This window comes from Melospiza georgiana, chromosome 19, assembly GCF_028018845.1.
Source record: "Melospiza georgiana isolate bMelGeo1 chromosome 19, bMelGeo1.pri, whole genome shotgun sequence".
NCBI classification, from domain to species: domain Eukaryota; kingdom Metazoa; phylum Chordata; class Aves; order Passeriformes; family Passerellidae; genus Melospiza; species Melospiza georgiana.
Genome location: NC_080448.1, coordinates 8,108,870 through 8,135,550, shown reverse-complemented (window position 1 = coordinate 8,135,550; position 26,681 = coordinate 8,108,870). Strand labels below are relative to the sequence as shown.

Below are 26,681 nucleotides of genomic sequence, written 5' to 3'. Positions count from 1 at the left end.
ACCCGCACCCTGCAGCAGCAGCATCATCATCATCATCCTCCTCCTCCATCGGCACATCGGGGCTCTGCTTTTACCCTCCGGGAAAAGGGGGGGGTTCCACGTGCTCCGCGGCTCCCGAGGAGGAAGAGGAGGAGGAAGAGGAGGGGGGCGCTCCCTCGCCGGGCTGGGCGCTCCCCCGGCCGCCCTGCAGGCGCTGGGGGGGGGGGGTTGCGGCAGCTTTGGGGTGCGGGCTGGGGAGGGGTGGGGGACCGGAGATGGGGCGCTCTGCTCGCTGAGCTGGGGGGGGGGCAAAGCCGAGCCCCCCCATACCTGACCCGGTTCCTTCCTTCCCCCCCCCTCCCCAAAATTCCGCCGTGGAATTGGCTGCTGCTCCCGGCTCGCACGTGGTTGGATTTAAGGGGGATTTCTGCGGTTTTTTTTTTTTTTTTTTCGGTGCTTGGTTTGGATTCCTTTTATTATTATTATTATTATTATATTTTTTAAATTTTTTTTTTTTCGCCGCTGGGGTGCCTCGGTTTTTTTTTTTGTTTTTTTTTTTCTCCCCCTCCACTGCTTTTTCTGGCTGTCCCCCACCTTGCAATGGCCTCTCTGGAGAAGATGCTGCCCGGACCGGCCGCGCTGCTCTGCTGCCTGTGCTCCCTGCTGCTCCCCGGTAAGTGCTGGCGGGGGGGGGCAATATTTACAAATACATCTCTATTTTATCCGTGCCTGCAATACGGGGCTTTGCACCATCTGCCCCCCCTCCACCCCCGGGGGCACCTCCGTGTCCCTCCGTGTCCCCCCTCCCACGGCCACCCCCTCCCCGTGGCCCCCCAAAGCCGAATGGGTGAAGATTATAGAGTTTATTGCTGGCTTAACAAAATGACAGCTTGTGCTTGTGAGCGGGCTGGGCTGCCAGCAGGGTGGCAGGGGGACACGCCAGCCGAGGGGGTGTCCCCTGACCCCCCCCCCCCCCCCGTTCCCTCCCCGAGTCTTGTCTCCTTAATGCAGAGCTGCTTTAGCGGCAGGATCAGGGGTTTATCCGCTATTATCCACTCGCTGATCCCCCAGACCCCCACCCAGACACTTCCCCGCTCTGTGCTGAGTTGCTGGGCAGGCTCTGCCCGGGTTGGCAGCGTTTTGGGGTGGGGGTGCAGCCCCTGGCATCCCCCCCCTTCCCTCCTTGTCCCTCCCGTGGGTTTGGGGGCCCTGCAGCCCCCGGCTCTGATCGCATCCCGAGCGCTGCGGTGACATCCCGGCCTGTCCTGGTGACAGCACCTGCTGCTGGGGGCTGCGATGGGCCAGCGGGGCCAGCGAGGGGTCACACAGCCCCAGGGACATGGGGCTGGCTTCCAGGAATGATTTTTGTGGATGCTTTCCATTTAAAATCGAGCCCCGGCCGCAGATGCTTTTCCCAGCCCGGCCAAGCAGAAAGTGGGGGCTGTTTGCAGTCTGGGGAGGGCACTGGAGCTCGGGGTGTCCTGGGGACTCTGCCCAGCTCGAGTGACCCCTCCAGGAGCTGCGGGGATCCCTGGACCGTGCCTGGCTCTGTGTGACACCAACAGCCCATGGCTGAGGCACTTTGGGGGCTCTCCCAGCATCCGCAGCACCTGAGGGTCCTGTAGGAGCTTGAGGAGGGTGAAATAATGAGGAGGGGGATACTGGGAGCATTGATGGGGGATGGAAGGGGTTTTCCAGCCTGGAAATCCGGAGCCCAGTGGAGCAGCAGGGATGCTCCAGGCTGTGGAGCCACAACTTTCCGTAGCATCCATCCTCGGGGGTGGCAGAGCTCCCTGTTCCCACCCCACACTGTTCCTGGGGGGCTCCCCGGGCAGGCTTTGCTGGCACAGCTCGTTGGGAGCCCCAGCCTGGGGAGGGAAGCAGGATCTCCCCCTGCCCCATTACCCTGGAGCAGATCCAGCTGTCTGGCTGGGCTGTGGGAATGGGTTCTGTGGGAAATGGCCTCTGCTGCAGGGGCTGGATGTGCCCCCTGCTCCCCATCCCCTCCCGGGCATTTCTGATCCCCCAGTGCTGCTGGGACCCCACAAACCCTCAGGGTCAGGCCTGGATGTGTCCCCTGGGCTGGGGGATGTGTCCCCATCACTGGGCATGTGTCCCCATCACTGTGGGGGTCCCCAATGTCACCGTGAGCTGGGTGAGGGTGCCCTGTGCCAGGGCTGTGCCCACGGGAAGGGAAACCTCTGCCAGGAGTTTTTATTCCCCTTCCAGGACGCTCAGCTGCCCTCTCTGGCCTTTCGTGGACAAATAAAGGTCTCGGAGGGAGGAGGAAAAAGCCACGGAGAGCTCCTGATTCTCCAGAGCTCCTTCCAAAGGGCTCGGGCTGGCGGTGGGGTCAGCCCGTGGTGAAGCAGTGCCTGCCTCTCCTGCTTGCAGGATTTCATTCCCTTTTCCCCCTTTTCCCCTTGTTTTTTATTTAAGAGCAGCCCTCCGTGCCAGCCTCGCTCCCCGGAGCTGCTTGGCCGAGGCCCCAGATCAGCTGCTCACAGAAATTGGGATTTTTGGGGGTTTTTTTTGGGGGCATTTCTGGGGTGGGATGGCCACAGGATGGACAGACAGACATGTGAAGCATGAATGCTGGTGGTGTGTGCTCGGTGCAGTTGTGCTGGGACCTGTTGGGATGCAGCACGGGGGGGATTTGTGGATTTGTGGGATGATTTCAGCTGTCTGTAGGGTTGAAGCTGGACTCTGCCTCTTCCCTCAGCTCCCTGCAGCGTGCCTCAGTTTCCCTGCTCCCAAACGAGCTGGACGCTCTGCTGGGGTGATCCTGTGCCAGAATTCCGGGCAGGTTTGGGATCCTGTGCTGGATCCCACATCCCATCCCATCCCTGGCTCCCTGCACACCCCAGACCAGTGGGACCCTGGAGGAGCAGGACGCTGCTCCAGGGCTCCATCCCTGCCGGGGTCTCCAGCCAGGACACCCCAAACCCAGCGGGGAACACACCCCAAACAAGCCCCGTGCCCGTCCCTGTGAGCAGCTCCAGCTCCGGGGTTTTCACACCAGCAGGTGGAGATGTGCCATAACTTGGAACCGGGAACCCACACCCGCCTCGGCTCGGGGAACACCGGGAACGTGCCCCGGGAACCCCTCCCGGGGTTTGCAGCCCCCCCCAGGATAGATTTTGGGATGAGCATTCCCAGGAGCACGAAGGGCAATGGGATTTTTGGTGGGTGGGTAAAGGGGAGGACCCGGCCTCTGGGTTAACCTGGCACAAGTTTTACCTTGATGCCACAGAAAAGGGGATGTGCAGGGATATTCCTTTTGGATTTTAGCTCTGGAGTACCCCTGTGTGACCCCAAAACCCGCTCCAGCTCCCCCAAGCCCCCAATACCTGAAATCCCAGCCAGATGCTGGGATTTAGGGGTGTGAAGTTGAATTTCCCCCTTGGGAAATTCTTTTCTTCTCCCCCTTTTGCCCTATTGATGTTTTTGAGAGAAGGGAAAAGGCTGAAGGAGATAATTGAACAATGATTTTGGGGAGCACCAGCCACAGGGTTTAGTCCTCATCCAGACCTGTCCTTTTGGGGGAAACTGAAGCAGGAGATGGGGTGGCAGCACCTCCTGGCTGGGGATTGCTCAGGAATTTTTGGAAACCTATTCCTTGAGAATTTGTTTCATCTCAAGGCTATTTCCTTGAGAATTTCTTTTTAAAGCGCCAATATTTAAACCACTCCAGCTGCTGAGATCCCTCTCCCAGCTCCTCTGCACCCTAAAAAACACAAAAAAAGGGGGAAACTGAGGATCCTGCAGAGCATCCCCAGTGTTCCATCAGCACATCCCAGCTCCAGAGCCTCTTGTGGAGGGAGTTAGGGGGATGTGGCATCACCCTGGGGGATGGTGGGTGAGGGAAAAGCTGCTTAGACAGCACAATTTTGATTTTTTTGGCTTCTGCATTGCCTGGCCAAAATAACGTTGGGTGTGTGCGAGCTGCTGGGTGTCCCCTCCCGCGTGGCGCCTGTCACTGCCACCGCAGGAGCATCCCATCCATCTGGAAAAGGTCACTCTTGCTAATCTAATCAGAAGCTTTTATTATTAAATATGTGGCTCTGCTAACGAGCAGCCCCCCAGGCAGGCAGGCAGGCAGGGATGTGGGACACGCTGGGATGGGGCTGGGGACACCAGGGGATGAGATGTCCCCTGGGAGCTGTGGTGGCTGAAGGGAGGAATGGTTCAGTGGGGTGGAGCGAGGCAGTCCTGCTGCTATTCCCCAGGGAAAAGGAGGATGGAGCTCCCCTAATTGGAATTTGGGAGCTCTGGGCTCCTCCAGCCGCGTCTGGGGGTGGCCCAGCTGGGCTGGGACATTTCTGGGCTGTCACCTGTGCCACCAGCAGAGGTTGCTCCTCAGGATGTGCCTCTCCCTTTCCCTTGAGCTGCTCCCTGACCTGTTGCTGCTCCTGGCCTGTCCCATGTCCCTCGTCCCCTCTCACCTTTGGAGGACAACGCCACCAAGGATAATTCCATCTTCTGATTAAGCCACTGTCACCTTCTGCTGGGCATTTTCCCACCACCTGGATAATATTTGTCGTGCTGGATTTTCCCTAAATGCCCAAGCAGGTGCTGCTGGGGTGGCTTTGCCACCTCACGTGTTGCTGTCACCTCCCATCCCCTGCAGGAGTTTGGGTTTGCTCCGAGCTCTTCCCCAGGCCTGGCAAAACACGAGAATGAATTAATTTTTCATTTATTTTTTTTCCTTTAAGGAGAAGCTGTGGCTTTTCTCTGGAGGATAAATCAGGTTGGAAATGCAATCCCTGCTGCTGCCGGCTCGGCGCGGCTGCGGGATCAGCTCCTCTCCTGGAGCCAGGGAAAGGGGAGGAATTCCAGCTGTGCTTGAGCTCCTACCACTTCCCAGCCCTGCTTTTGGGGGTCTGGGGCTGATGTTGGACCCCAAACCTGAGATCTGGGGCTGGATTTCCCCTGGGAAATCCTCTGGAATGGAATCCGGCTCCACCGCGCGCCACCAGAGGGAAAGGAATGAGCTGGAATCCTTCTGGAAGGTGTTGTGGGCACAGCCTGGAGTGCTGGGGAGGCAGCTTGGGGACAAATTCAGTGTTCAGAAGGTCCTGGAGGGCTGTTCCCGCTCCTGGTCCTGCTGGCAAGGGATGGAGAGGGGATGGGGTGATCCAAGCAGGACACGTGGCCTCGGGGGTGTCCCTGCATTGCCTCTGTCCCCACACTGGGGTTTTGGGGATTTGTCCCTTGAGAGCTGCTGTCCCTGTCCCTGATCCCCATTTCTGCATCCCCAGGGGTTACTTTTGGAGGAGCCACCTGGGCTGCTCCCATTGTGGGGCTCCCCCAGCCCAGCAGCCCCACAAAACCTTCAAGGCTGCCTCATTTATCCCAGGGTATCTCCCCTCCCTTTCCTTTCTGGACATTCATAATCAGCCATATACTTCCCTGTTCTTTTTTTATCCCTCCTTTTTAATTAATTTCTTGGTTTTTTTTTTTCCTCCCTTCTCTGGGAAGGCCTTCTCCTCCCTGTCCCCCAGCCTGTCCCTTGTGTGATTTGTGGAAATTGCTCTAAAGTAGCTGCTGTGTAAAAGCCTTGCTGGCTCCAGGAATTTATGGCAGGCTGCGCCTCTGCACGGCACATCCCATTTAGGCCATATTTATTTATTCCTTTAGGTCTCTGGTTTGTTGGTTTTTTTTCTCTTCCCCTGTTTTGTTTATTCCCTTTTATTAATTTCCTGGGGGAAGCACTGCTGGAATGGTTCCCTTTTGCTCCACGCTGCTTCTCACCCCAAAAATATCCCAGGATACGTCCCATCAGTGTTACTGGATTTTATTGCTCCTGCTGAAGGAAAAGCCAGGTTGGACTTTTGGGAGAGGGAGAATTCTCAGGGATCTACAAGAAAAGCCCACCAGGCACAGCTCTGTGTTAGAGAATCCATTCCTGCTGCTCCCAGGACTCCAATCTCAGAACTCCAACCCCAGGACTCCACATCCCATCCAGTTCCCACTCAATTCCCACCCCAGGCTGATTTTGGGAAGCAGTTTAACCTCTCAGAGCCATGGGAATTCCCAGTTCATCCCTGCCACAGCTCCTGGACAGCTCCAGGAGCATCCCTGCATCCTGCTCTTCCCACGCCGTGTGCCAGGGGAAGGTGATTCCACATTTGTAACAATTATTCACTTAATTGAGTTCCAATTAGCTGGGACTGGAGATGGAGGCTCTGGATGCATCAAGAGGGAAGGGGGAGCTTGTTGTCATTTGTGTCACCAAAACCAATTTCCAAGGCTCTGCCTGCAGGGAATGTTTTGGAGGTTTCCATGAGGGGTCTCTCTGTATTTTCTGCTTTTGGTTTGTATTTAATTCCAGGCTCTTTTCTTTTTGTACCCTGGGATTGTGGAGTGAAGAGGGGCACGTGCTGGGGCTGGCTGAGTTTTAGTGGAGGTTTGGATGATTCTTTTCTCCCTTTTTGTTGGTTTTTAGGGTGTTTGGAGGCACTGACCCCACTGGGGTGGGAATGTAGGGTGGCAGGGTCAGTGCTGTGGGATGAGGAGGGAAGAGATTCCCAGGAGAGGCAGGGAGATGTCTGAGCCTGACCCTTCCCTGCGACCACCTCCAGCTGTGGGAACATCCAGCTGTGGGAGCTCCAGATGTGGCACATCCCAGGTATTTGGGGCCATTGCCACCCCTGTTTTCCCTTTGTTCTTGGTCCTGATGGATGGGGTGGCAAAGCCTGAACCAGCAGATTTTGGGGCTGGGCCTGGGATCCACAGGAGGCTCAGGGGAATGGGGTGCAAGCAAAGGGAAGTGAGAGGTCCATGCTGGATGTCCTCTTTGGGGGCTCCTGGTTCTCGGGGTTTTGGGTGGATCCATCACTCCACTGACTCCTCTGGGTATGTTCTGCCATCATCACCCTGCTCAGGGCTAAATTGTGACCTTGTCACCCTGGAATGTCACTGGAGCTGGCGATGAGGAGCACTGGTGGGCACCAAAACCCCTCCACAGGAGCTGGGGTGGAGCTCTCTGGCAGGGACAGTGACACCCCCTCCATCCCTCCCTGGGCATTTGGGGTGGCTTTGTCACTATGGCAGCTCAAGCCACTGCTTTAGGGACAGCTCTCCTGCCTCTCCTCCCAGCTGGGACACCACGGGAGCCTGGCAGGAGCTGTGAGAGCCCCACATTCCCTGGAGCTGCGTTCATGCATCGATCCTCCGAGCTGCCAGTGCCACCCATTAACATCCAGAGAGCTTTGAACCCCTCTGGTCTGACCTCAAACCTCCCCTCCCTCCTCTCCAGGGCTTTCCCTGTGTGCTTTCCCCCCATAAGTGGGGATATAGCCCCGGGAGCCCCCGCTGTGGCCCAGGGGATAAGCCAGGATCAAGATTCCCCCCTGGAGCGTGGCTGCAGTGATCCCAAGGCCGACAGCTGGGCTGGGCTAAGCTGCTGGGGAACAGGAGGAGGAGGATGATAAGGAGGGTCTTCAGCCTCAGGAGAGCCGGTGGGAGCAGGGATGGAGGCAGCAGGATGGAGACACTCTGCCTGTGCCCTGTTTTCTGGGGATTCAGGGCAGGAGGGGAAGGTAATTGATTGTGGCTCCATCCTGTCTGTCTGTCCTCCTCTACACCAGGCTGGCCAAGCCCAGCATCAGGAGTGGGGATGATGATGATGATCAAGATGATGATGATGATATCATCCTGGATTTTTCCTAAAAGCCCAACCAAGTTCTGCTGGGGTGGCTTTGCCACCTCCCATCCCCTGCAGGAGTTTGGGTTTGCTCTGGGCTCTTCCCCAGGCCTGGCAGAACACGAGGATGAATTGATTTTCACAGGGCACTCTGATGCTGGGAGGATGTGCAGGGGTTTTGGGGCTGTTTTCTCCCATTCTGGGATTTCAGGCAGGGCAGGAGGGCCCTGCCCCTGTCCCCACGTGCCCTCCCGGGCAGGCAGAGCAGCTCAGCACATCTGGCCCCGTGGCTGGGGCACATCTGGCGGGGCAGATGTGGGGCTCCACAAAGGGGTCACCAGTGCGTGTTTACATCTGGGCAGGTCCCCCCAGCTTCCCGAGGGACACAGGGGGGTCCTGCCCCGTCCCACCGCGGGGCTGGGGGTGGCTGCTCAGCCCGGGGAGCCCCCGGGGCAGCGGCGATGTGCCAGGCATGGATGGAGAGCTCTGCTCTGGCTGCCCGTGCCGAGATGCCGGGGTGCAAGGGCCAGATGGGCCCCTCAGTGCCGGCCCAATAAACCCGGAATGCAGGTCAGGTGCTGCAAATCCCGCTCACCACGGCGGCAGCGGGGCTGCAGGGCACAGCCAGCAGGCAGGGTTTAACCCTTCTGTCCCCCAGAGCCGGCCAGAGCGGGACCCGGGGGCGACAGGGAAGCAGGGGCTGGGGACAGCGGTGTGGGGACTGCAGACTCCTGGACTGTGCTGTCTGTCCATCCTTCCTGTCTCCTTCCAGGCACCATTCTTTGTTGGGTCTTTTCCTTTTCCTTTTTCCTTCTTTTTTTCCTTTTCCTTTTTTCCCTTTTCCTTTTTTTTTCCTTTTCCTTTTTTTCCTTTTTTTTTCCTTTCCCCCCCCTTTTTTTGTCTTCCTTTTTCTTTTCCTTTTTTTTCTTTTCCTTTTTTTTCTTTTCCTTTTTTTCTTTTCCTTTTTTTCTTTTCCTTTTTTTCTTTTCCCTTTTTTCTTTTCCTTTTTTTCTTGTCCTTTTTTTCTTTTCCTTTTATTCCTTTTCCTTATTTTTCTTTTTTTCTTTTTTTCCTTTTCCTTTTTTCTTTTTCTTTTCTCCTTTTCCTTTTCCCCCTTTTCCTTTTTTTCCCCTTTTCCTTTTTTTTCTTTTCCTTTTTTTCCCTTTCCCTTTTTTCCCTTTTCCCCCTTTTTTTCCTTTTCCTTTTTTCTTTTCCTTCTTTCCCTTTTCCTTATTTTCCTTTTCCTTATTTTTCTTTTTTTTTTTCCTTTCCCTTTTCCTTTTTTCCCCCTTTTCCTTTTTTCCCCCTTTTCCTTTCCTTTTTCCTTGTCCTTATCCCGGAGCCGTTCTCTTGCTCTCCAGCCACTTTTGACCTCCATCCTTTATTCTCCCTCCTGTTTTATTTATCCCTATTCCCCCTTTCCCACAGCTCCACGCACCTCCTCTGGCTGTAATTCCAGCCTGGGTTAGACCCGCTCCTGTCGGGATTAGTTTAGGGCCAGGCAAGGGAGGCGCCGCTCCCGTCCCCTCCCGGCTGCAGATTAGAACATCGTTTAAATGCATTTTGTCCGGGGAGGAAATCGCTTCCCTGGGTGCCGCCAATCCGCCGGCGCTCGACTAATCACGGCCATGCCATTAATCTGCAGCCTGGCCCTGTCCCCGTCCCTGTCCCCGCCCCAGCTGGCAGGGCTCGGTGGCAGGGCCACCCTGCCTGTCCCCATTGTGGCACCAAAAGGAGTTTGGGAGGCGCTTTCCTCGTCCTGCTACACCCAACCCTGATTATCCAGCAGAGAATCCCCACGGAGGGAGGGAGGGAGGGAGGGAGGAGCTGGGTGCTGGAGGGGATAAATGGCACCCAAACCCTGTGACAGAGGGTGGGTGACACAGGGTGCCCCTCGCAGCAGGCGCTGGGTGCTCACCAGGCTGGCACAGAGCTTCTCCTGTGACACCAGAAATTCTGCAGCGCCTCAAGGCTGGATTTGCTTGGGGCTGTGCTGGGCAGTGAGCTGGGTGGGATTTGGGTGGGTTTTGGGTGGGATTTGGGTGGGTTTTCCCTGTGAAATGTCCTGATGCTGCTGCAAACCCCGGAGGTTTTGGAGGGCTGAAATCTGATGCTGTTTCGGTGTGGGTTGAGCAAAGCCCTTTCCCTGTACCCAAGTGGGTCCAGTTCACGTCGCTCCAGCTGCCGGATCCTTTTCCTCAAATAACCTCATGCCTTGGGAAAAAAAAATCCCCTTTTCCACTCGTTGGGGGTGGCAGGAGGATGCAAACCTTCACCTTTCAGCAGAAAACTACTTCCATGAACCACGAGGGCAGAAAGCTGCTGGTTCTGGAGCAGTGCTGGTGTCACTGAGCTGAGGGGCACCCATGGGTGCATTCCAGGATTTAGCACCTCTCCTGCACCTCCTGGCTCTCTAGGAGATGGGAAAACAGGCAAAGCAAGCAGGATTGGGGTGGCAGGGGCTGGAGCTGTGGCAGCACATCCCCATCATTCCCACAGCCCTGGGGAATTCTCTGCCTGGCTCTGGGACACCTTCCATCCCGGGATGCGGATCCTGCCTGTCCCCTATCCAGTGCTTATCCTTTTATGAGCCCTCTAAGCTGCTTAACTCCCCTGTGCCCTGCAGCAGAGACCTCCCTGCCTGGGCTGGGGGTTCCTGCATCCCTGGAACCTGAGGAAATTGGCTGTGCCAGGGATTCCTGCATCCCTTGAGCACAAGGAATGCAGCTGGGCCGGGGGTTCCTGCATCCCTTGAGCCCCCAGGAATGCAGCTGGGCCGGGGGTTCCTGCATCCCTTGAGCACAAGGAATGCAACTGGGCCGGGGGTTCCTGCATCCCTTGAGCCCCCCCGGAAAGCGGCTGGGCTGGGGGTTCCTGCATCCCTTGAGCCCCCCAGGAAAGAGGCACTTTTAGGGCTGGAAAATTCCTCTGGGTCCTGGCACGCTGCAAAGCCCCAGTGGGGAACGGGACTGAGTGATTGCCGGGAGAGGAGCCGTCACATCCCCACCTTTCCTCGCCGCGGTTTGACACCGGTAATTCGGGCTCTGCCGCTCGGGAGCCGCTTGGGAGCGGCTGCAATCAGTGCTGGGAACGGGGGATGCGGGGAGCCGAGGGGAGCGGGGGGGTCCAGCCCTCCTGGGAATTCCTGGCAGCCGCTGGAGAAGGCAAAGACCTTGAGATGTCTTCCAGGCTCCCACAGCTGCCAGCACAACGCCTTTCCCAGGAATATTTCTGTGGGTTTTCCCTCTGCTTGCAGGGCGGTAGCCAGATCCTTCCAAGGGGCTGGGGCAGCCCTGGAGTTATTTTCTTAAGGCAAAATTGATCAAAATGAAAGACAAAAGGGGAGTTTTGAAGGGTCCTGGGTGCTGCCGGGGTTTGCACAAAGTGGGACTGACATCATCTGTGTCACCTTTCCACCAGGTCTGGAATAATTTGGTCAGGGACAGGTTTATCACAGTGTGGGTGACACTCCTAGGTGGATGGCAGGTGACAGACTGGCTGTGACACCACCCTTAAGGTGGGTGTGGGGACAGAGCAGACCTGGGGCTAATTTAACCACCTTCCCTGGGTGATCTGGGAGCTGGAAGCAGAAAGAAAGTCTTGATGATAATGATAAATATGTGGTGGGGTCTGCCAGCCAAAAATTAAACTGGGTGTAACTTTTGGTCACGAGCCTCTGGAGAAACTCAGCATCCGTGCCTTGGGAAGCAGGGATGGAGCTGGGATGAAGCCAGCCCTGTTTCTGTGGAAGGGTTTGTGCTGGTTCAGGCAGTGCTGGGGTGGGTGACCAGTGCTTCAGTGTGGGGGGATAGAATGTAAGAAAATGAAGATAGTGCAGAAGGTTATCTCACTCCTGAGGAGTTGCAGCTGTACTAATCACCAAAGATTAAGAACAGGCCTGCCCTTAACAGGCCACAGCGGTGTCCCATGAGGATGAGTGCTGAAAAGAGTGGGTTAGCTGGGTGAGGAGAGAGCTGGAGTTTGTTGGCTGGGCTGTGAAGAAGAAGGAGTCAGTGCTGTGAGGAGATGACTGTGAGAAATCACTGAGAAGGTATGGGAGATGAGATGACAATGCTTTGGGCTCCCCACCTGAGGCTGGATGTGGCTTCAGCACACCCTGGACACCCAATCCCATGAAGGTGGCTTTGGCTCTGCTCAAGCTCCTGGGTTTGTGGCACAGAAACCTGGCCAGGGTTTGTGGCTGGGTTTGTGGCTTTTGGTTTGTAGCACAGAAACCCAGCCAGGCTCTTGCTGGTTTGGGGGGCTGAAACTCCAACTCGTCCTTGCTCTGCTCTTGCTTGGCTCAGCATTCCCTGCCCAGGAGCTGTTCCAGAGGGGATGCCCATGCTAACCCACGCTCTCCCTCCCCTCTGCAGCCCACGCCAAGGGCCCAGCCCCCAGCCCTGAGCCTGCTGAGCCCCCTGGTGCCATCCTGCTGCCCGTCAGCTACCGCCTGTCCAACACCCGCCTGGCCTTCTTCCTCAAGGAGCTGGGAGCCAGCCCTGCGGGCAACGGCAGTGCCCCTCTGCAGCGCTCCGAGCCTTTCGTCGTCTTCCAGACCAAGGAGCTGCCCGTCCTCAACGTCACCCTGGGGCCCTTCAGCACGGGGCTGGTGCTGCCCAAGGAGCACCTGCAGCCCTCCAGCACCTTGGAGGTGCCCGACCGCCTCACCGTCAACTGGAAGGTGCGCGCCTTCATCGTGCAGCCCCGGCTGGTGGCCAGCCAGCCCGTGGTCCAAGTGCTCTTTTATGTGGCCGGTCGTGACTGGGACGACTTCGACGTGACGGACCGGCTGCCGTGCGTGCGGCTCCACGCCTTCCGCGACGCCCGCGAGCTCAAGAGCTCGTGCCGGCTGCGGGGCAGCCTGGCCATGTGCCTGGTGCAGGCCGAGCTGCCCCACGCCTGGTTCGGCCCCTCGGCCGTGCCGCTGGGCAGGAGGAAGAGCGCCGAGAGCCTGGAGGGGGAGAGCCAGCAGGCAGAGCTGTACTACACCCTGCACGCCCCTGACGGCGCCGGGCAGTGCCTGGGGGATGCTCGCCGTGGGGTTGGCGGTGCCCGCACCGAGGGTCCCACGCAGCACCCGCTGCTGCGCATCGGCAGCGTCAGCCTCCTGCAGCCCCCGCCAGGGCCCGCCCTGCAGGAGCATCACCTGGATGGAAACGTCTTCATCCGCCTGCCTGACAAGCCCCTGAAGCCTGGGGAGGTGCTGAGCATCCTCCTCTACCTGATGTCCAACTCCACGGTGGAGCACTTCACCCTCAGGTGAGGCCCTGGGGCTGTGCCCGCTGCTTTTAATAAGGAAAAGCAGCTGTTGGAGGGTGTGGTGTTTGTAGGATCTGCTGGAGGCTGGGTCTGGAATATCTGGAATTATTTGAATTAAATACCAATATAGCCAGATGGGACATGCCTGGGCTCGTCTGGCCCTTGCTGCTTGACCAAAGGCGGCAGCTGCGGTGGTTTCACCTCAGAGACACCTTTGGCTGGCTGGATATTTCAGCAAAAGTGAGTGTGCTACCTCAGGGGTCTCTTCCCTGACTGATCCATCCCCAGGGTCAAGCTACCCCACGTTGGGCGCCAATATATTGGAATTAAATACCAATATTGCCAGATGGAATGTGCCTGGGCTTGTCTGGCCCTTGCTGCTTGACCAAAGGTGGATCTATGGTGGTTTTACCCCAGAGACACCTTTGCCTAGCTGGATGCTGCAGCTGGGCACTTGGGACAAGTCCAGGCATGCAGGAGCTCAGGTTTACCTCTGGTGGAGAGGCTTTAGACGAGGTGAAGGAAAGGAGTCAAGTTCTGCTGGAGGGTTTTGATCCAGAGCTTTATTCCTGGTCCACAGGCCTCTGAATGCAGCACAGGCCTCTGAATGCAGCACATGGAATGTGGGTTTGCAGGGGGAGCTTCCTGCAGGAGAAGGCTGTCCATGTAGGACATCTCTGCACTGCCACTGTGCACTGCTGCCTTTGCCCTCCCAGTGCTCCCAGTTGCACTGGGATCCTGCCAGCAGCTCTGGGTTTATTCCCAGCCATTTTGGGGACAAGATGTGGTACAGCCTTGGGGCTGCTGTGAAATGAGGGGGGTCCCCCATATCCCCTCCTCCTGCCCCAGAACCAGGTGGGAGCAGAATGGGGCGGTGGGCAGGAGGTGCTGAGAACCCCAGTGTGGGCAGGTGTGCAGGGGGGGCCCCCACCACTGTGTGTGCCTAAAGATGGGGACACAAGCCCTGGCCACACCTCTTCAAAGGGCACTTGCGAGTGTCCCTGTGGCCTCTGGACCAGCAGGGAGCCCCTGGAATGGAGGATGTGGTGCTCCAGGTGCCCCTGTCCTTCACCCCAGGGGTGCCCAATGCCTGGGGTCAGCACTGGGGCTGGGGCTCCAAAATCCTTCTGGAGGGACAAAATGCCATGAAACAGGAGCTGGAATGGGCTGTTGCTGCCAGCCTGGGTGAAGCTTCCCACAGCCTGAAGGGATCAGGGAAAACACTCCACCCATGCCATGGGATCCAAGAGTGCCTGAGGGTGAGGATCCATCCCTGACTTGCTCTCTGCAGGGTGAAGGCCAAGAAAGGTGTGAACCTGCTCAGCACCAAGTCCAGGAGCGGGCAGTGGCTGGTGAGCTCGGAGCTGCTGACGGGTGGCAAACACTCCACTGCCACCGTGGACGTGTCCAGGGTGGATGGGGCCGGGCCCAGGTAAGGGGTGCTCCTCTGGGAATGCCAGGGCAGTGCTGGGATTGGGCCTGGAGCAGCTCTCCCTGGGTGGCTGCAGTGCCACATGGGTGCTCACAAGGGAAACTGAGGATATAAACTGAAGGTTTCACGGCTGAGTAGTGAAGCTGTGGAGATTCCTTATTCTGGGGTGGAAGAATTTTAATTTTTTATGAGGTTTTAATGCTGTGAGAGGCAGCAGTATTTTGCTGTCTATCCTGGTGTCTCCTCTGGGAAGGAAGGGGAGAAAGGCAAGGTCCCATCTGAGCCCTAAAGTGATGGAGGAGTGTTGGATGGAGAGCAGGATCCCAGTCAGCACCTGAGACAGGCTGTTCTGCCCTGCTCACACATTCCTGAGATGCTGGGAAAGAGCAGCTGAGGAGAGCCCTGGAGATGGAGTTGAGAATGATCTGAAGGAGAAAGGAACCACAAAGCCAAGCTGAGACCTCAGAGGGTTCTCAGCCTGAAGGGGAGATGTGAGACTGGCAGGGCATGGCATGGGGTCAAAAACAGCAGCAGGAAAGATTCTAAAGTGCTAGAAAACAACAGCGATGTCTCTGTCACTGTGCCCTGGAGAAAGGGACATAAGGGTCTCCAGGAGCTGGGTTATAGCAACGGGATGTGCTCAAGTCATTCCTGTCCTATGCCATGAAAATCTGCCCACATCTCTGTCCTCCACCCAAAAACTGAGCAAATCTGGGGCCAATCTCTTGGAAAAAGATCTCCTCAGCTCTGCCTGCCCTGGTGTGACCTCCAAAGCCCTGCAGAACCAATTTCTTACCAGGAGAGCAAATTTTCCTTCAACCCATCCTGCTGCTTGCAAAATGCACCCAAAAAACCAACACCAGCTAAGGCTGTCTCCAAGGAAAAAGCTGTGGAGAAAGGCATGTTGTGGCAATTTTGAGTTCTCCTTGGGATGGCTTTTGCAGCTGCAGTGTGGCTGGAACTCTGGGCTTTGTGGTTTCAAAACCTTAATCCTAGGCATAACCCTAACCCTTGGTGTAACCCTAACCTTAGGCAGTAAAAGAAGCCCTGGGCTAGGGGTTCCAAGGAAAAAGCCATGGAGGCAGCCAATGTTGTGGCAGTTTTGTGATCCTTTTGTGATTCCTTTGGCAGCTGCAGTGTGCCTGGAGCTCTGGGCTTTCTGATTTAAAAACCCTAAACTCCAGGTGTAGCCCTAACCCTAACCATAGGCGGGTAAATCAGCCTTGGCCTCATGGCTGATCCTGGAGTGTCCCCAGGGCCACCAGCCTCCTGTCCCTTGCACGGCCACCCCACAGCACAGAGAGGAGAGCTGCCAGCAGCAGGATCCTGTCCCCCTTCCCCCTCTCCCGCTGCCAGCACTGCTTCCAATCAGCCTGCAAAGGTTAGAGACGGGGGAGGAATTTAAAGTGATTACAATCACCTTTTAGACAAACAACTCCATCAAATATTAACGGAATGGAGAGGATGAATGACTCCAAGCCGTGTTGCCCTCCAGGCTGTGCAAACAGAGGAGTTGCTTCACTGGAGCCCTGGGGGCTTTTGGCAGCGCTGGCTGTGCAGAGAGGGGCTGTGAATCCTGATTTTTGGGGTCAGATTGGCCCAGTTTGGGGTGTTTTACACCCCAGGAGCTGCATCCTCAATTGTTCCCTCAATGCTGGCAGCCTGGCTCCTGCCTGTTCTGAGCAGGTGATGCTGGGGGAGGGCAGGGGATGGTGGCTAGGCCTGACAGCATTTCTGGGACACCTTGGGGCACCCCACATCGAGGAGTCCCATTGCCACACCACCTCTGGCTCTGCTTTGCCTCTTCCCCCTTAGCTTTGGAAGAGCAGCCAAATATTCTTTTTAAACCTCGTGCACTTTAGTGATTCCTCTTGAAGCCCAGAGCTGCCTTGGGGCAGGGCAAGACCCCACCAGCCCCTGTGGATCAGCTCCACTGCAAAGCAAAGCCCATCACAGCTGCTGTGGGATGAGGGAGAAGGGATCAGGGCTTGCCGTGGCCTGGAGCAGCTCCAGCTTCTTGCTCTCCTCTCTCCCTGCTCCCAGTCACTCATTAGATATTGATCAGAGAGAAACCCAGCTGTGCCCTGCATCCCCAGATCGATGGGACCTTCTCAATTGCTGCTGCACTGAGATGAAACTGGAGCCAGTCCTGGCTTCCCTCCCACTGGAATTTCACTTTCCCTCCCCTCCTCGCTGGCTCTGGGGGGCTTTTACCAATGCTGTGGTTTGTGGGGGCTCTGGGATTTCCTCTGGGGGTGTTCAGCTTTTGGGGAGCAGTGAAGTTTGATGGGGTAGGGTTGAACCCTGCGTCACTCCAAGGATTTGCAGGGCTGAGAGGGCAGGATCAGGTCTGGGGGCTTTGATTGTAGGGATGGGGTGTAGGAATAATTCATGCTGTGGCTGTGAGGTTGTGTCCAAGCCATGATGTCCTGCCCTGGGGACACCCCAGAGGTGATGTCCACCCTGTCCTTTAGCTCCATGTCCTGCTGTCCTCAGCCCTGGCACTAATTTGTGTGTGTTTGCTGAGCTGATGGTCCTGGGCTGTTCTCCCCTGCCCATCCTCCCTCACAGGCTGGGCACAGCCCTGTCCCATGTCCCAGCTCAGTGCTGTCCCACCTGCTGTGTGGGCTTGAAACTCTCCCGTGACTCAGTTTCCCTCTGGGATCCCCTTGGAAAAGCCTGTAGAGTCACCAGCTTGGGCTGAGCTCATGTGTTGACATTTGTTTGTCACTCCTGAGTGTTCTGGGTGTGGGATCTGACCTGAGTGTCCAGGCAGGAGCAGTAAATCCATCCACACTGCTGGGAAGATGGAGTCAGGGAGACAAGGCCAGCACCTGCAGCCACCCACTGTCCACCCTGCCATGTCACCCAGCAGCCCTGGCAGAGCTGATGAGGTTGTTTTGTCCTGCTGGGGGAGGTGGTGAAAAACATTTTTCTCTCCCACTGGGGAGATCCCCATGGGAATCTGCAGGATCCCATTGGAGCAGCCTCTGCAGAGATGGTGTCAGTGCTGCTGGGTTTGGGTGGCACCCACTGCCAGTCCCCCTTGGCAGCCTGGGGACACCAAGGACACCCGCTGGGGACTCTGATGTCCTGGAGCTTATCCCAGGGCATCTGTAGGACCTGGGACAGCCACCTGACCATGTCCCCTCCTCCTGTCCCCCTGCCCAGGGATGGAGACTCCTCATCTGAGATCATGCAGCTGGATTTCGAGATGGAGAACTTCACGAGCCAGTCGGTGACGCGCCGCATCATGTGGCACATCGACTACCGCGGCCGCAACCCCCCGCCCGACCTGGAGAAGGTGGTCACGGAGCTGACGGTCATCCAGAGGGACATCAGGGCCATCGTGCCCCTGGCCATGGTGAGCAGGTTCCTGCCCTCTGTTGTTACCTGCTTTGAGGGTAGATGGATTGACCACGTGCCCTATAGCATCCCTCCATCCCTCCATCTGTATGACCGACCATCCATCCATCCATCCATCCATCCCCCATCCATCCATCCATCCATCCATCCATCCATCCATCCATCCATCCATGCCTCCATCCATCCCTCCATCCATCCCTCCATCCATCCCTCCATCCCTCCATCCATCCATCCATCCATCCATCCATCCATCCATCCATCCATCCATCCATCCATCCATCCATCCATCTCTATATCCATCCATCCATCCATCCATCCATCCATCCATCCATCCATCCATCCATCCATCCATCCATCCATCCATCCATCCATCCATCCATCCATCCATCTCTATATCCATCCATCCCTCCATCCATCCATCCATCCATCCATCCATCCATCCATCCATCCATCCATCCATCCATCCATCCATCCATCCATCCATCCATCCATCCATCTCTATATCCATCCATCCATCCATCCATCCATCCATCCATCCATCCATCCATCCATCCATCCATCTCTATATCCATCCATCCATCCATCCATCCATCCATCCATCCATCCCCCATCCATCCCACCCACACCCAGCGCCTCCTCTGCCCTCTAACACGATGGTGCCCTCCCCATGCCGCCCCCAGGACACGGAGATCATCAACACAGCCATCCTGACGGGGCGCACGGTGGCCATTCCCGTGAAGGTCATTGCCATCGAGCTCAGCGGCGACATCGTGGATGTCTCGGCCATGGTGGAGTGCAAGTCCAACAACGAGGACATCATCAAGGTGGGTGTGAGGAATGGGGGGGTCTTGCGGCCCTCATGAGTGGCTGGGGTTCTTCCAGGAGTTCTGGCCCCAACAGCACCCTGGGCTGGAGCTGGTGGCTGAGCTGATGTGGCTCACAGCCCCACCCAAACCAAGTGTCAGCCCCTTGGTGGCTCCAGTCTGTGACCGTGTTCACAGGGGTCTTAGGTTGAAGGAAGGGATGAGGATCTGACTCCATGTTTCAGAAGGCTTGATTTATTATTTTATGATATATATTATGTTAAATCTATACTAAAAGAATAGAAGAAAGGTTTTTATCAGAAGGCTGGCTAAGAATAGAATAATAAGGAATGATGACAAAGGCTCTGTCTCAGACTCTCTGTCCGAGCCATCTGGGCTTTGATTGGCCATTAATTACAAACATCCAACATGAGACTAATCACAGATGCACCTGTTGCATTCCACAGCAGCAGATAATCAATGTTTGCATTTTGTTCCTGAGGCCTCACAGCTTCTCAGGAGGAAAAATCCTAAGGAAAGATTTTTCATAAAAGATCTCTGTGACAAGTCTGTGCAAGCTTCTCCCTGGGGTCTGTTGGGAGAAGGACAAGACATTTTGTCACTGTCCCCAGAGAGGCCATGGGATACTCCCACGCTGGCAGCAGCAACTATGGGTTATCACAACACTTAGTGCTGATAAGGGGAAATATTGTCACTGTGGGCTGAGCTGCATGCTTCCATTAGCACTGGCACTCAGGCCTTGAGTGACATTGATGTCCTGATTGGATTAGGGGACTGGTGAGATGGGAATGATGGCAGGAAAAGGGGAGCTGAGGGGGAAGATCCAGGTGGGAGAGGTGCTGATGGGCCAAATGCCAAATTCTCCCTGTCCCTGCCCTGAGGCAGCCCCTGATCCTCAAACCCTCCAATTTCCCATCACCAGCCCTGTTCATCCATATACATTTTCCCATCCCTGAATAAATCCATCTGCCCACTTGCCCGTGTCACTCTGCCACCATTTCCATCCATCCATCCACCCCCAGACATCATTCCCTTCTCCCGAACACCTCCCACCCCTCTCCCTGCGTGCACCCGGCCAGCTCTCCCTTTCCATGCTCTGCTGGGCTGGGCAGAGGCAGGGAAGGGGTCTGGATGCTCAGGAAAGGGGTCTGGATGCTCAGGGAAGGGGTCTGGATGTACCCAGCTCTTCTTTTCCATGCTCTGCTGGGCTGGGCAGAGGCAGGGAAGGGGTCTGGATTCTCCAGGGGGCTGTAGCCCCTTGTCCTCTTTGCCACAGGGGTGATGGCAGAGCTCTGTCCCCGCTGGGATTTGCTCTCCAAGGGGGACACCCAGTGCCCCAAAGTGCTTACCCAAGTTCTTGACTAAAACACCCACCCGTGGGATTTACAGGACCGGCTCTAATTTATGGAGCCCGGTCCTCCCCAGCGTGATAAAACACTGGAGCAATAATACACTTCAGGATGGACTCCAAGGCACTTAAACTGTTTAATGTGCTGCCTTTCTGCTCATAAATCTATTGGCACTCTGTCCCCAGCCCTGGGGGGAGCAGGCACATGCCCAGGAGCTGGGATGAATGATGCAGGGAGCAGCCCTCCGGCCCCGGCTCTCGTCCTGCTCGGAGCCCTGTGCCATTTCTTGCTGAGTTATTTGGTGTTTGTGTTGGAGCTTCATTTCCGAGGGAGCTCTCAGTTACCTGCTGAGATCGGGGAGTATGATTGCGGTGTCAGGGCTCTAAACCTGCTCCATAAATCACAGCTCACGGAGTGGGATGTGCTATCTGTTACTGTAAATAATTTAACGTGAGGGCGGGCTGGGGAGCTGCCTCTGCCCGCTCTGGGGTGGCTCCCTGGTGGTTGTGCTCTTGTGTAACGTGGGATTTGTCCTGGGATTGGTGTGGACATGGCTCTGAAGGATGTGGTGGGAGAGGATGAGTGGGAGTTGTCATGCTCATCCCCTTCTGTGGTGACAAAGGTGTGCAGGAGGACATCACCACTCAGGGTAGTGTGGAAATCACCCCCTATTTTTAAAATGAGTGGTGACCTTGTGGGCTGTGGAGGGTCACACCGGGAGTGGGAGATGCTCAGCCTCACCTGTGTGTGACCCTTCTGAGAACCCCACACTCCACATCCCCCAGAGAACTCCCCATGAGCTCAACGGGACCAATCCTCAGGGACCCTGCTCACCCACAGCCACCACCAGCACCATGGTGGCTCTCCCCACTCCTGGGGGGCTGTGGAGAACATGTGTGTCCCCTTGATCCCAGGCCTGTCCCCGTGCCAAGCTGGGAACTCCTGGCCACAGCAGTGGAGGCAGTGGTGTTTGGCTGGGAGCCCAGGCAGCCCTCAGCCTCTGTGTTCCTGACAGCTCGCCGTAAATCCGGGAAGTTTCCCCGAACAAGCTTCATTTCCGAGCTAATCTGCACTCACTCCATCTTCGGGACAGGCCTGGTGTGCAGGGACCTTTTGTTGTCATAGTTTCAGCCCCCTCGTGGCTGCAGAACAAGTGGTGCCCAGAAGGAGGTGCCGGGGGGTTTATTAGCCGAGGCAACGCAGGCAGAGCCCATCGTGTTTATTGTGATAAATGGCACAATATCCAGAGATCCTCTGCTGCAGGATTCACCTGGGAGCTCATCTTTATTCAGGCGCTGCCTCGCCATGGATGAGATTGTCTTGTCAGACTTGCTGAGCTGGTACCTCTGATAGGAGGACAAGGAACAAACCATCCTGTATCGCCCTTCCCTCCTGGGCCCAGGAGCTCAGATCCAGGGCTCTGCCTCCTCCACCAGCCCCAGGGGACTGTGGACGCTGTGCATCGAGCTCCTGGAGCTGTTGTAGAAGTCAAATCCTGCTGTGGGCTCAGAAAAGCAAGGTTCCTGCGCTGGTTGCCCAGAGATGCTCCTGGAACAGGCTGGGAGAGAGACAGGGTTGCTGTCACCATCACTGTCAGCCACCTGCAGCCTGGCCTCAGCCCTCTATCAGCTATCAGAGAATCCAGGGATTCACAACTGCTGGAAATCAGCTCTTCAGGTGTTCAGTGCTGCTGGCTGAGCAAACGGGTTCTGTTCTTCCCAGGATCCAGCAAATCAGATGCAATTCCTGACAGGGATGAGAGGCTGGAGTCCCCTTTGGGTTGTCTTCTGCCACTCTGGCTGGGAAGGAGCTGTTGGCTGGTGAGCTGAGCTCAAACCCTGGGAGATGCTGGCCTGGTGTCCCCTGAGCTCCTTAATTAGCTCAGGCAGGTGGTAATGAGTGACCCCCTTGTAGGATGAGTTTGTTTTATAGCAAATTTCACTAATGGCGTTTGAATAAGTGGGAATTACAGGAGGAGGAGTGAGAAGAGGTTCAGGGGGATTCATACAGACCACAGGAATCCTTCTCTGTAGTGAGCAGGAGGGACAGGAACAAGGCATTGGTGGGGACAGGAATGAGATGGGTCTCTGCTTGCTGCCTCTTCTGGAGGAGATTTTGGGGCAAATTTCCAGGTTGAACAATTTGCAACCTCTGTAAAGCATCCGTAGGTGCCTCTAGCTCAGGGACAAATCAGCATGGAGGCCGAAGAGAAACTGAGGCGCCAAGTGGAGGTTCTTGGTGAGGTGAGAGAGAGTCAGGGCTGACTGGAGGACCTATGTCAAGGTGGGCATAGATCTGTGGATCCACCTCTGCATGGTGGACAGGGGAAGTGGATCTGTGCCTCAGGAGGACGTGGGTTGGGGCACACTTTGCATGGTGGGCAGGAATCTGTGGATCTGTGCCCCAGGAGGACCTGGGTCAAGGGACATTTTGAAGGGTGGACATGAGGTGTGCATCTCCCTCTGAGCAGGATCTCCAGGAGGAGGGAGCATCCCTGCTTCAGGGGCATGAACTGGATTCACGCCAGGTGACATTCTGCTCTTCCTGCCATGATCTCTGCCATGCGTCTACAGGACCATTCCCACTCTCCCTCTTGTCCCACAGGTTTCCAGCAGCTGTGACTACGTCTTCGTCAGCGGGAAGGAGTCGCGGGGCTCCATGAGCGCCCGGGTCACCTTCACCTACGAGCACCTGTCGGCCCCGCTGGAGATGACGGTGTGGGTGCCCAAACTGCCCCTGCACATCGAGCTCTCGGACGCCCGGCTGAGCCAGGTCAAGGGCTGGAGGGTGCCCATCCTGCCGGACAGGAGGTGGGTGCTGAGGAGCCAGCCTGGAGAAGGCAAGGTGTAGGTGGTGGTCATGGGTTGTCTTTTTCAGCTGCTTCATGAGGGGGTTTTAAAGGTGGTGGGGAAAGAGGTGTCTCAGGGGTCTTTGGTGGAAAGGGGAGAGGTCATGGACACAGTTATGGGGAAGGAATAAATTTCACAGTGAGGTTGGTGGAGAACATCCCTCCTTGGCAGTGGTCAAAAGTTCCCTGGATGAAACTGGGAACAGCCAAGCTCCCAAGTCCCTTTTTTGAGGTCTAGAGACATCCAGGTGTCCATCCCAAGCAGAGATACCTTGTCCTCTCATTTGTTGAGTGGGCAGAGATGCTGGTGACCCTGCTGTTACCACGTCCTGCTAAATCCCCTGAATCCTTCATGGACAATGGGCATCTTTTGCCCTGGAGCCACCATTTTTTGGTGACATTTCATTTTTCCCTGACTGGCCACCTTTCCTGAGGGGCCCTGAGGAGCCATGATGCCGGGAGCTTGGCAGCACTTCCTACTCACTGCCCTGTTCATCCATCTGTCCGTCCGTCCATCCATCCATCCCGCAGGTCGGTGCGGGACAGCGAGCACGAGGAGGATGAGGATGAGCGGAAGCAGAGCCGGGGCTGTGCCCTGCAGTACCAGCACTCCACGCTGCAGGTCTTCACCCAGTTCCACACCACGGCGGCCGAGGGCACGGGCCAGGTGGTCACCATGCTGGGGCCGGACTGGCTGGTGGAGGTCACCGACCTGGTCAGCGACTTCATGCGCGTGGATGACCCACGAGTGGCCCACATGGTGGACAGCTCCACGCTGGCCGGGCGGGAGCCAGGGACCACCCTCTTCAAGGTACCCCTGCCCACCTTTTCCCCTTCTTCCAACCTGGCTGGGCTGGTAGAGGGTGACAGGAACCTCGTCCCCTGCAGGTGGTGTCCCCGCTGGTGGAGGCGGTGCTGGGTGAGACGCTGGTGACAGTGGCAGAGGAGAAGGTCAGCATCACGGACCTGAAGGCCCAGGTGGTCTCCAGCCTCTCGCTGTCCCTCCACCCCAGCCCTGGCAACAGCCACACCATCATCGCCCGCACGTCCGTGCAGCAAACTCTGAGCTTCTTCAAGCAGGTGAGGCCAGGGGTGCATCCAGGCCTGGGGGGGAACTTGGGGTGCAGCCTCCTCCTCCCAAATCCTGCCCACACTCCAGCCCTCACAGCACCCACTGTCCTCACAACACCCTGGTGACCCCAAAACACCCCAGAAACCTTCACAGAGACCTGTGATCCAAGCCTGGAGACAGGACACAACTGTGGGGACAAAGGGGGAGGGAGGGAATCCTGTACAGCTCTGGGAGCCACATCTGGGATTTGGGTTGAGCCTGGGCAAGCATAAGAAATGTGGAGAGAAGAATAAGCTGAGGAGAAAAACCATGGAATGGTTGGAACAAGATGGATTATGGAGGGATAAAGGGTGGATGGGATGGAGAGGTGGATGGGGGACGGACAAAGGGGTGCAGGTGGGACTGGGCAACAGGTAGGGATGGAATCCTGTACAGCTCCTGGCCCAGCTCTGGTTAGTCACACCTGGGATTTGGGTTGAGCCTGGGCAAGCACGGGGAACGTGGAGAGAAGAACAGGCTGAGGAGAAAAAACAGGGAATGGTGGGAACAAGATGGGTTATGGAGGGATAAAGGGTGGATGGGGGGTGGACAAAGGGGGTGCAGGTGGGACTGGCCTCCTGCTGGGCAACCGGTGCGTGTGTTGGTCCCGCAGGAAGCGCTGCTGAGCCTGTGGATTTCCTACAGCGACGGCACCACGGCGCCCCTGTCCCTGTACGACCCCAAGGACTACAACCTGGTGGTGAGCAGCCTGGACGAGAAGGTGGTGTCGGTGACCCAGGACCGGGCGTTCCCCTTGGTGGTGGCCGAGAGCGAGGGCGCGGGGGAGCTGCTGCGGGCCGAGCTGGTCATCTGCGAGAGCTGCCAGAAGACCAAGCGCAAGAGCGTCCTCTCCACAGCCTTGGCCACTGTCCGTGTCCACTTTGGCTCCGAGGAGGACCCCACCTACGACTATGACCACGTGTCCAGCAGGCCGGGGCTGGGGGAGCCCGGGGCCAGCACCACCCTGCGGGCAGAGGTGGACAGGAAGGCGGAGCCGAGCCAGGACAGCCGGATGTCCAGCGCGTCCCACCCCACCGAGGACTTCCCCACCATCCCCACCGGCTTCGTGCAGGTGACGCGGGGGCTGACGGACCTGGAGATCGGCATGTACGCCCTGCTGGGCGTCTTCTGCCTGGCCATCTTGGTCTTCCTCATCAACTGCATCGTCTTTGTGCTGAAGTACCGGCACAAGCGCATCCCGCCGGAAGGCCAGACCAACATGGACCATTCCCACCACTGGGTCTTCCTGGGCAACGGGCAGCCCTTGAGGGCTCACAATGACCTCTCCCCGCAGCCCGAGAGCCCGGGGAACCCGCTGGAGAACGTGCAGACCTGCTGCCACGGGGACCACCACAGCAGCGGGAGCTCGCAGACCAGCGTGCAGAGCCAGGTGCACGGGCGCGGGGACGGCTCCTCGGGGGGCTCCACGCGGGACCAGAGCGAGGACCCGCTCAACTCGCCCACCTCCAAGCGGAAGCGGGTCAAGTTCACCACCTTCGCCACCATGCCCTCGGACGAGCTGGCCTACAACTCCATCCCCATCGCCGACGAGGAGGACTTGGAGTGGGTGTGCCAGGACATGGGGCTGCAGGACCCCGAGGAGCTCCACAACTACATCCGCAGGATCAAGGAGATCGCTTAACGCAGGGGCAGCAGCAGCAGCAGCGGGGACGGGGCGGGAGGGAGGGGCTGCCACGCTGTGCCACGCCACGCCACGCCGTGCCACGCCGCCACCACGCTTCCCCGGGGCCAGGCACCCACGTTTGGCTCCTTCTTCCGCACATCTCACGTCCTCACCCCCTCCAAAGGCGCCTCTGGCGGGGCCTTGTTTCAGTTTTCCTCAGCGGGTGTCCCAGGGGAGCAGCAGCACAGCCTCCCAGGGGATGGGGTCACAGCTCAGGGTGTGCAGGGGGAGGCTGGGGGTCCTGCTGGGAAGGGGCTGGGAGAAGGGAGAGATCCCGAATTCCCCCCGGAGCCCAGCAGGGAGGTGGTGGGTGAGGGCTCCCCAAGGGCCTCCTCCAGCCTTTGCTGCGCTCAGTTGCACAATTTTGGAGGTGAGAGCTGGGTCACCCCGTGGTTTTTGGGGTGTTGGCCCACGCTGGGTGATGCTGCGGGAGGCAGGAGTGGGGGGCACAATGACCACAGGCCCAGGGCACTGCTGTCCCCACCACAGCCCCAAATTCCTGCTGTGCCCTGCTCCCTGGCTGCTTGGGCAGGGTGAGGGTGGCCAGTGGGGCCATTTGCTGCCCACCCTGCCTGTCCCTCTGTCCCAGTGCTGGGACCCCTCCACCCCACAGCCCTGCTGGGGTCTCCAGGGGCAGCCACTCCTTTGTGCCCCCTCCCAGGGCTGGAATGTGGCTCTGGGATGGGAATGTGGTGTGGGGACACCCTCAATGGGACCTGGCCTGTGTGTCCCAGGGCCAGCCCAGCTCCCCCAGTGCCAGCCCAGGGGCCGGGCTCAGCCTGTGTGGTGCCTTCTGACTGCCATAACCCGATGCCTCCTGGTCCCCCCGTGCTGGTGGCACCTCCCAGCCCCTCTGGCTCACCCAGCCCAGGGCCACCCCATCTCCCGGCCCAGTGTGGAGCATCCAGGGTACCCTGGGCTGTGCAATTGTCCCCATGGGCACCGAGCATGTGGGGACAGGGACCCCCCCCCCAGCATCACCTGGTGGAAGTTGGCAGCGGATTATTTCTGGATCGAAAGTTACCCACCACTGTGTCTCTTTATTTTTTTCTTTTTTTTTTTTTCTTTTTTTCTTTCTTTTTTTTTTTTTTTTTTTTTTTTCTTAAATAAAAGACCAGAAAAGGAAAAAAATGAAACAAAAAGCAAAAGTGGCAGCACTGTCATGGGCCCTGTCTCTG

The 26,681-nt window shown here is 57.3% G+C and overlaps 1 protein-coding gene across 1 annotated transcript; it reads left to right on the top strand.

The window, feature by feature from the left end:
• Window positions 1-490: 490 nt before the first annotated feature.
• TMEM132E (transmembrane protein 132E) lies at window positions 491-25,515 on the top strand. Its single transcript, XM_058037529.1, has 9 exons — window positions 491-652; window positions 12,004-12,889; window positions 14,181-14,321; window positions 17,493-17,685; window positions 18,368-18,511; window positions 22,465-22,670; window positions 23,240-23,519; window positions 23,597-23,788; window positions 24,433-25,515. Exons 1-9 carry the CDS (start codon window positions 580-582, stop codon window positions 25,459-25,461), a joined length of 3,144 nt encoding a protein of 1,047 aa, XP_057893512.1. The 5' UTR covers window positions 491-579; the 3' UTR covers window positions 25,462-25,515.
• Window positions 25,516-26,681: the final 1,166 nt, after the last annotated feature.

What these genes read in the sequence shown, in the direction of transcription:
- TMEM132E (XM_058037529.1), top strand. Translation starts at nt 580, where the DNA reads ATGGCCTCTCTGGAGAAGATGCTGCCCGGACCGGCCGCGCTGCTCTGC. An exon ending in GTGCTCCCTGCTGCTCCCCG is followed by an intron (nt 653 to 12,003) that starts GTAAGTGCTGGC and finishes TCCCCTCTGCAG; the next exon opens with CCCACGCCAAGGGCCCAGCC. An exon ending in ACAACGAGGACATCATCAAG is followed by an intron (nt 18,512 to 22,464) that starts GTGGGTGTGAGG and finishes CTTGTCCCACAG; the next exon opens with GTTTCCAGCAGCTGTGACTA.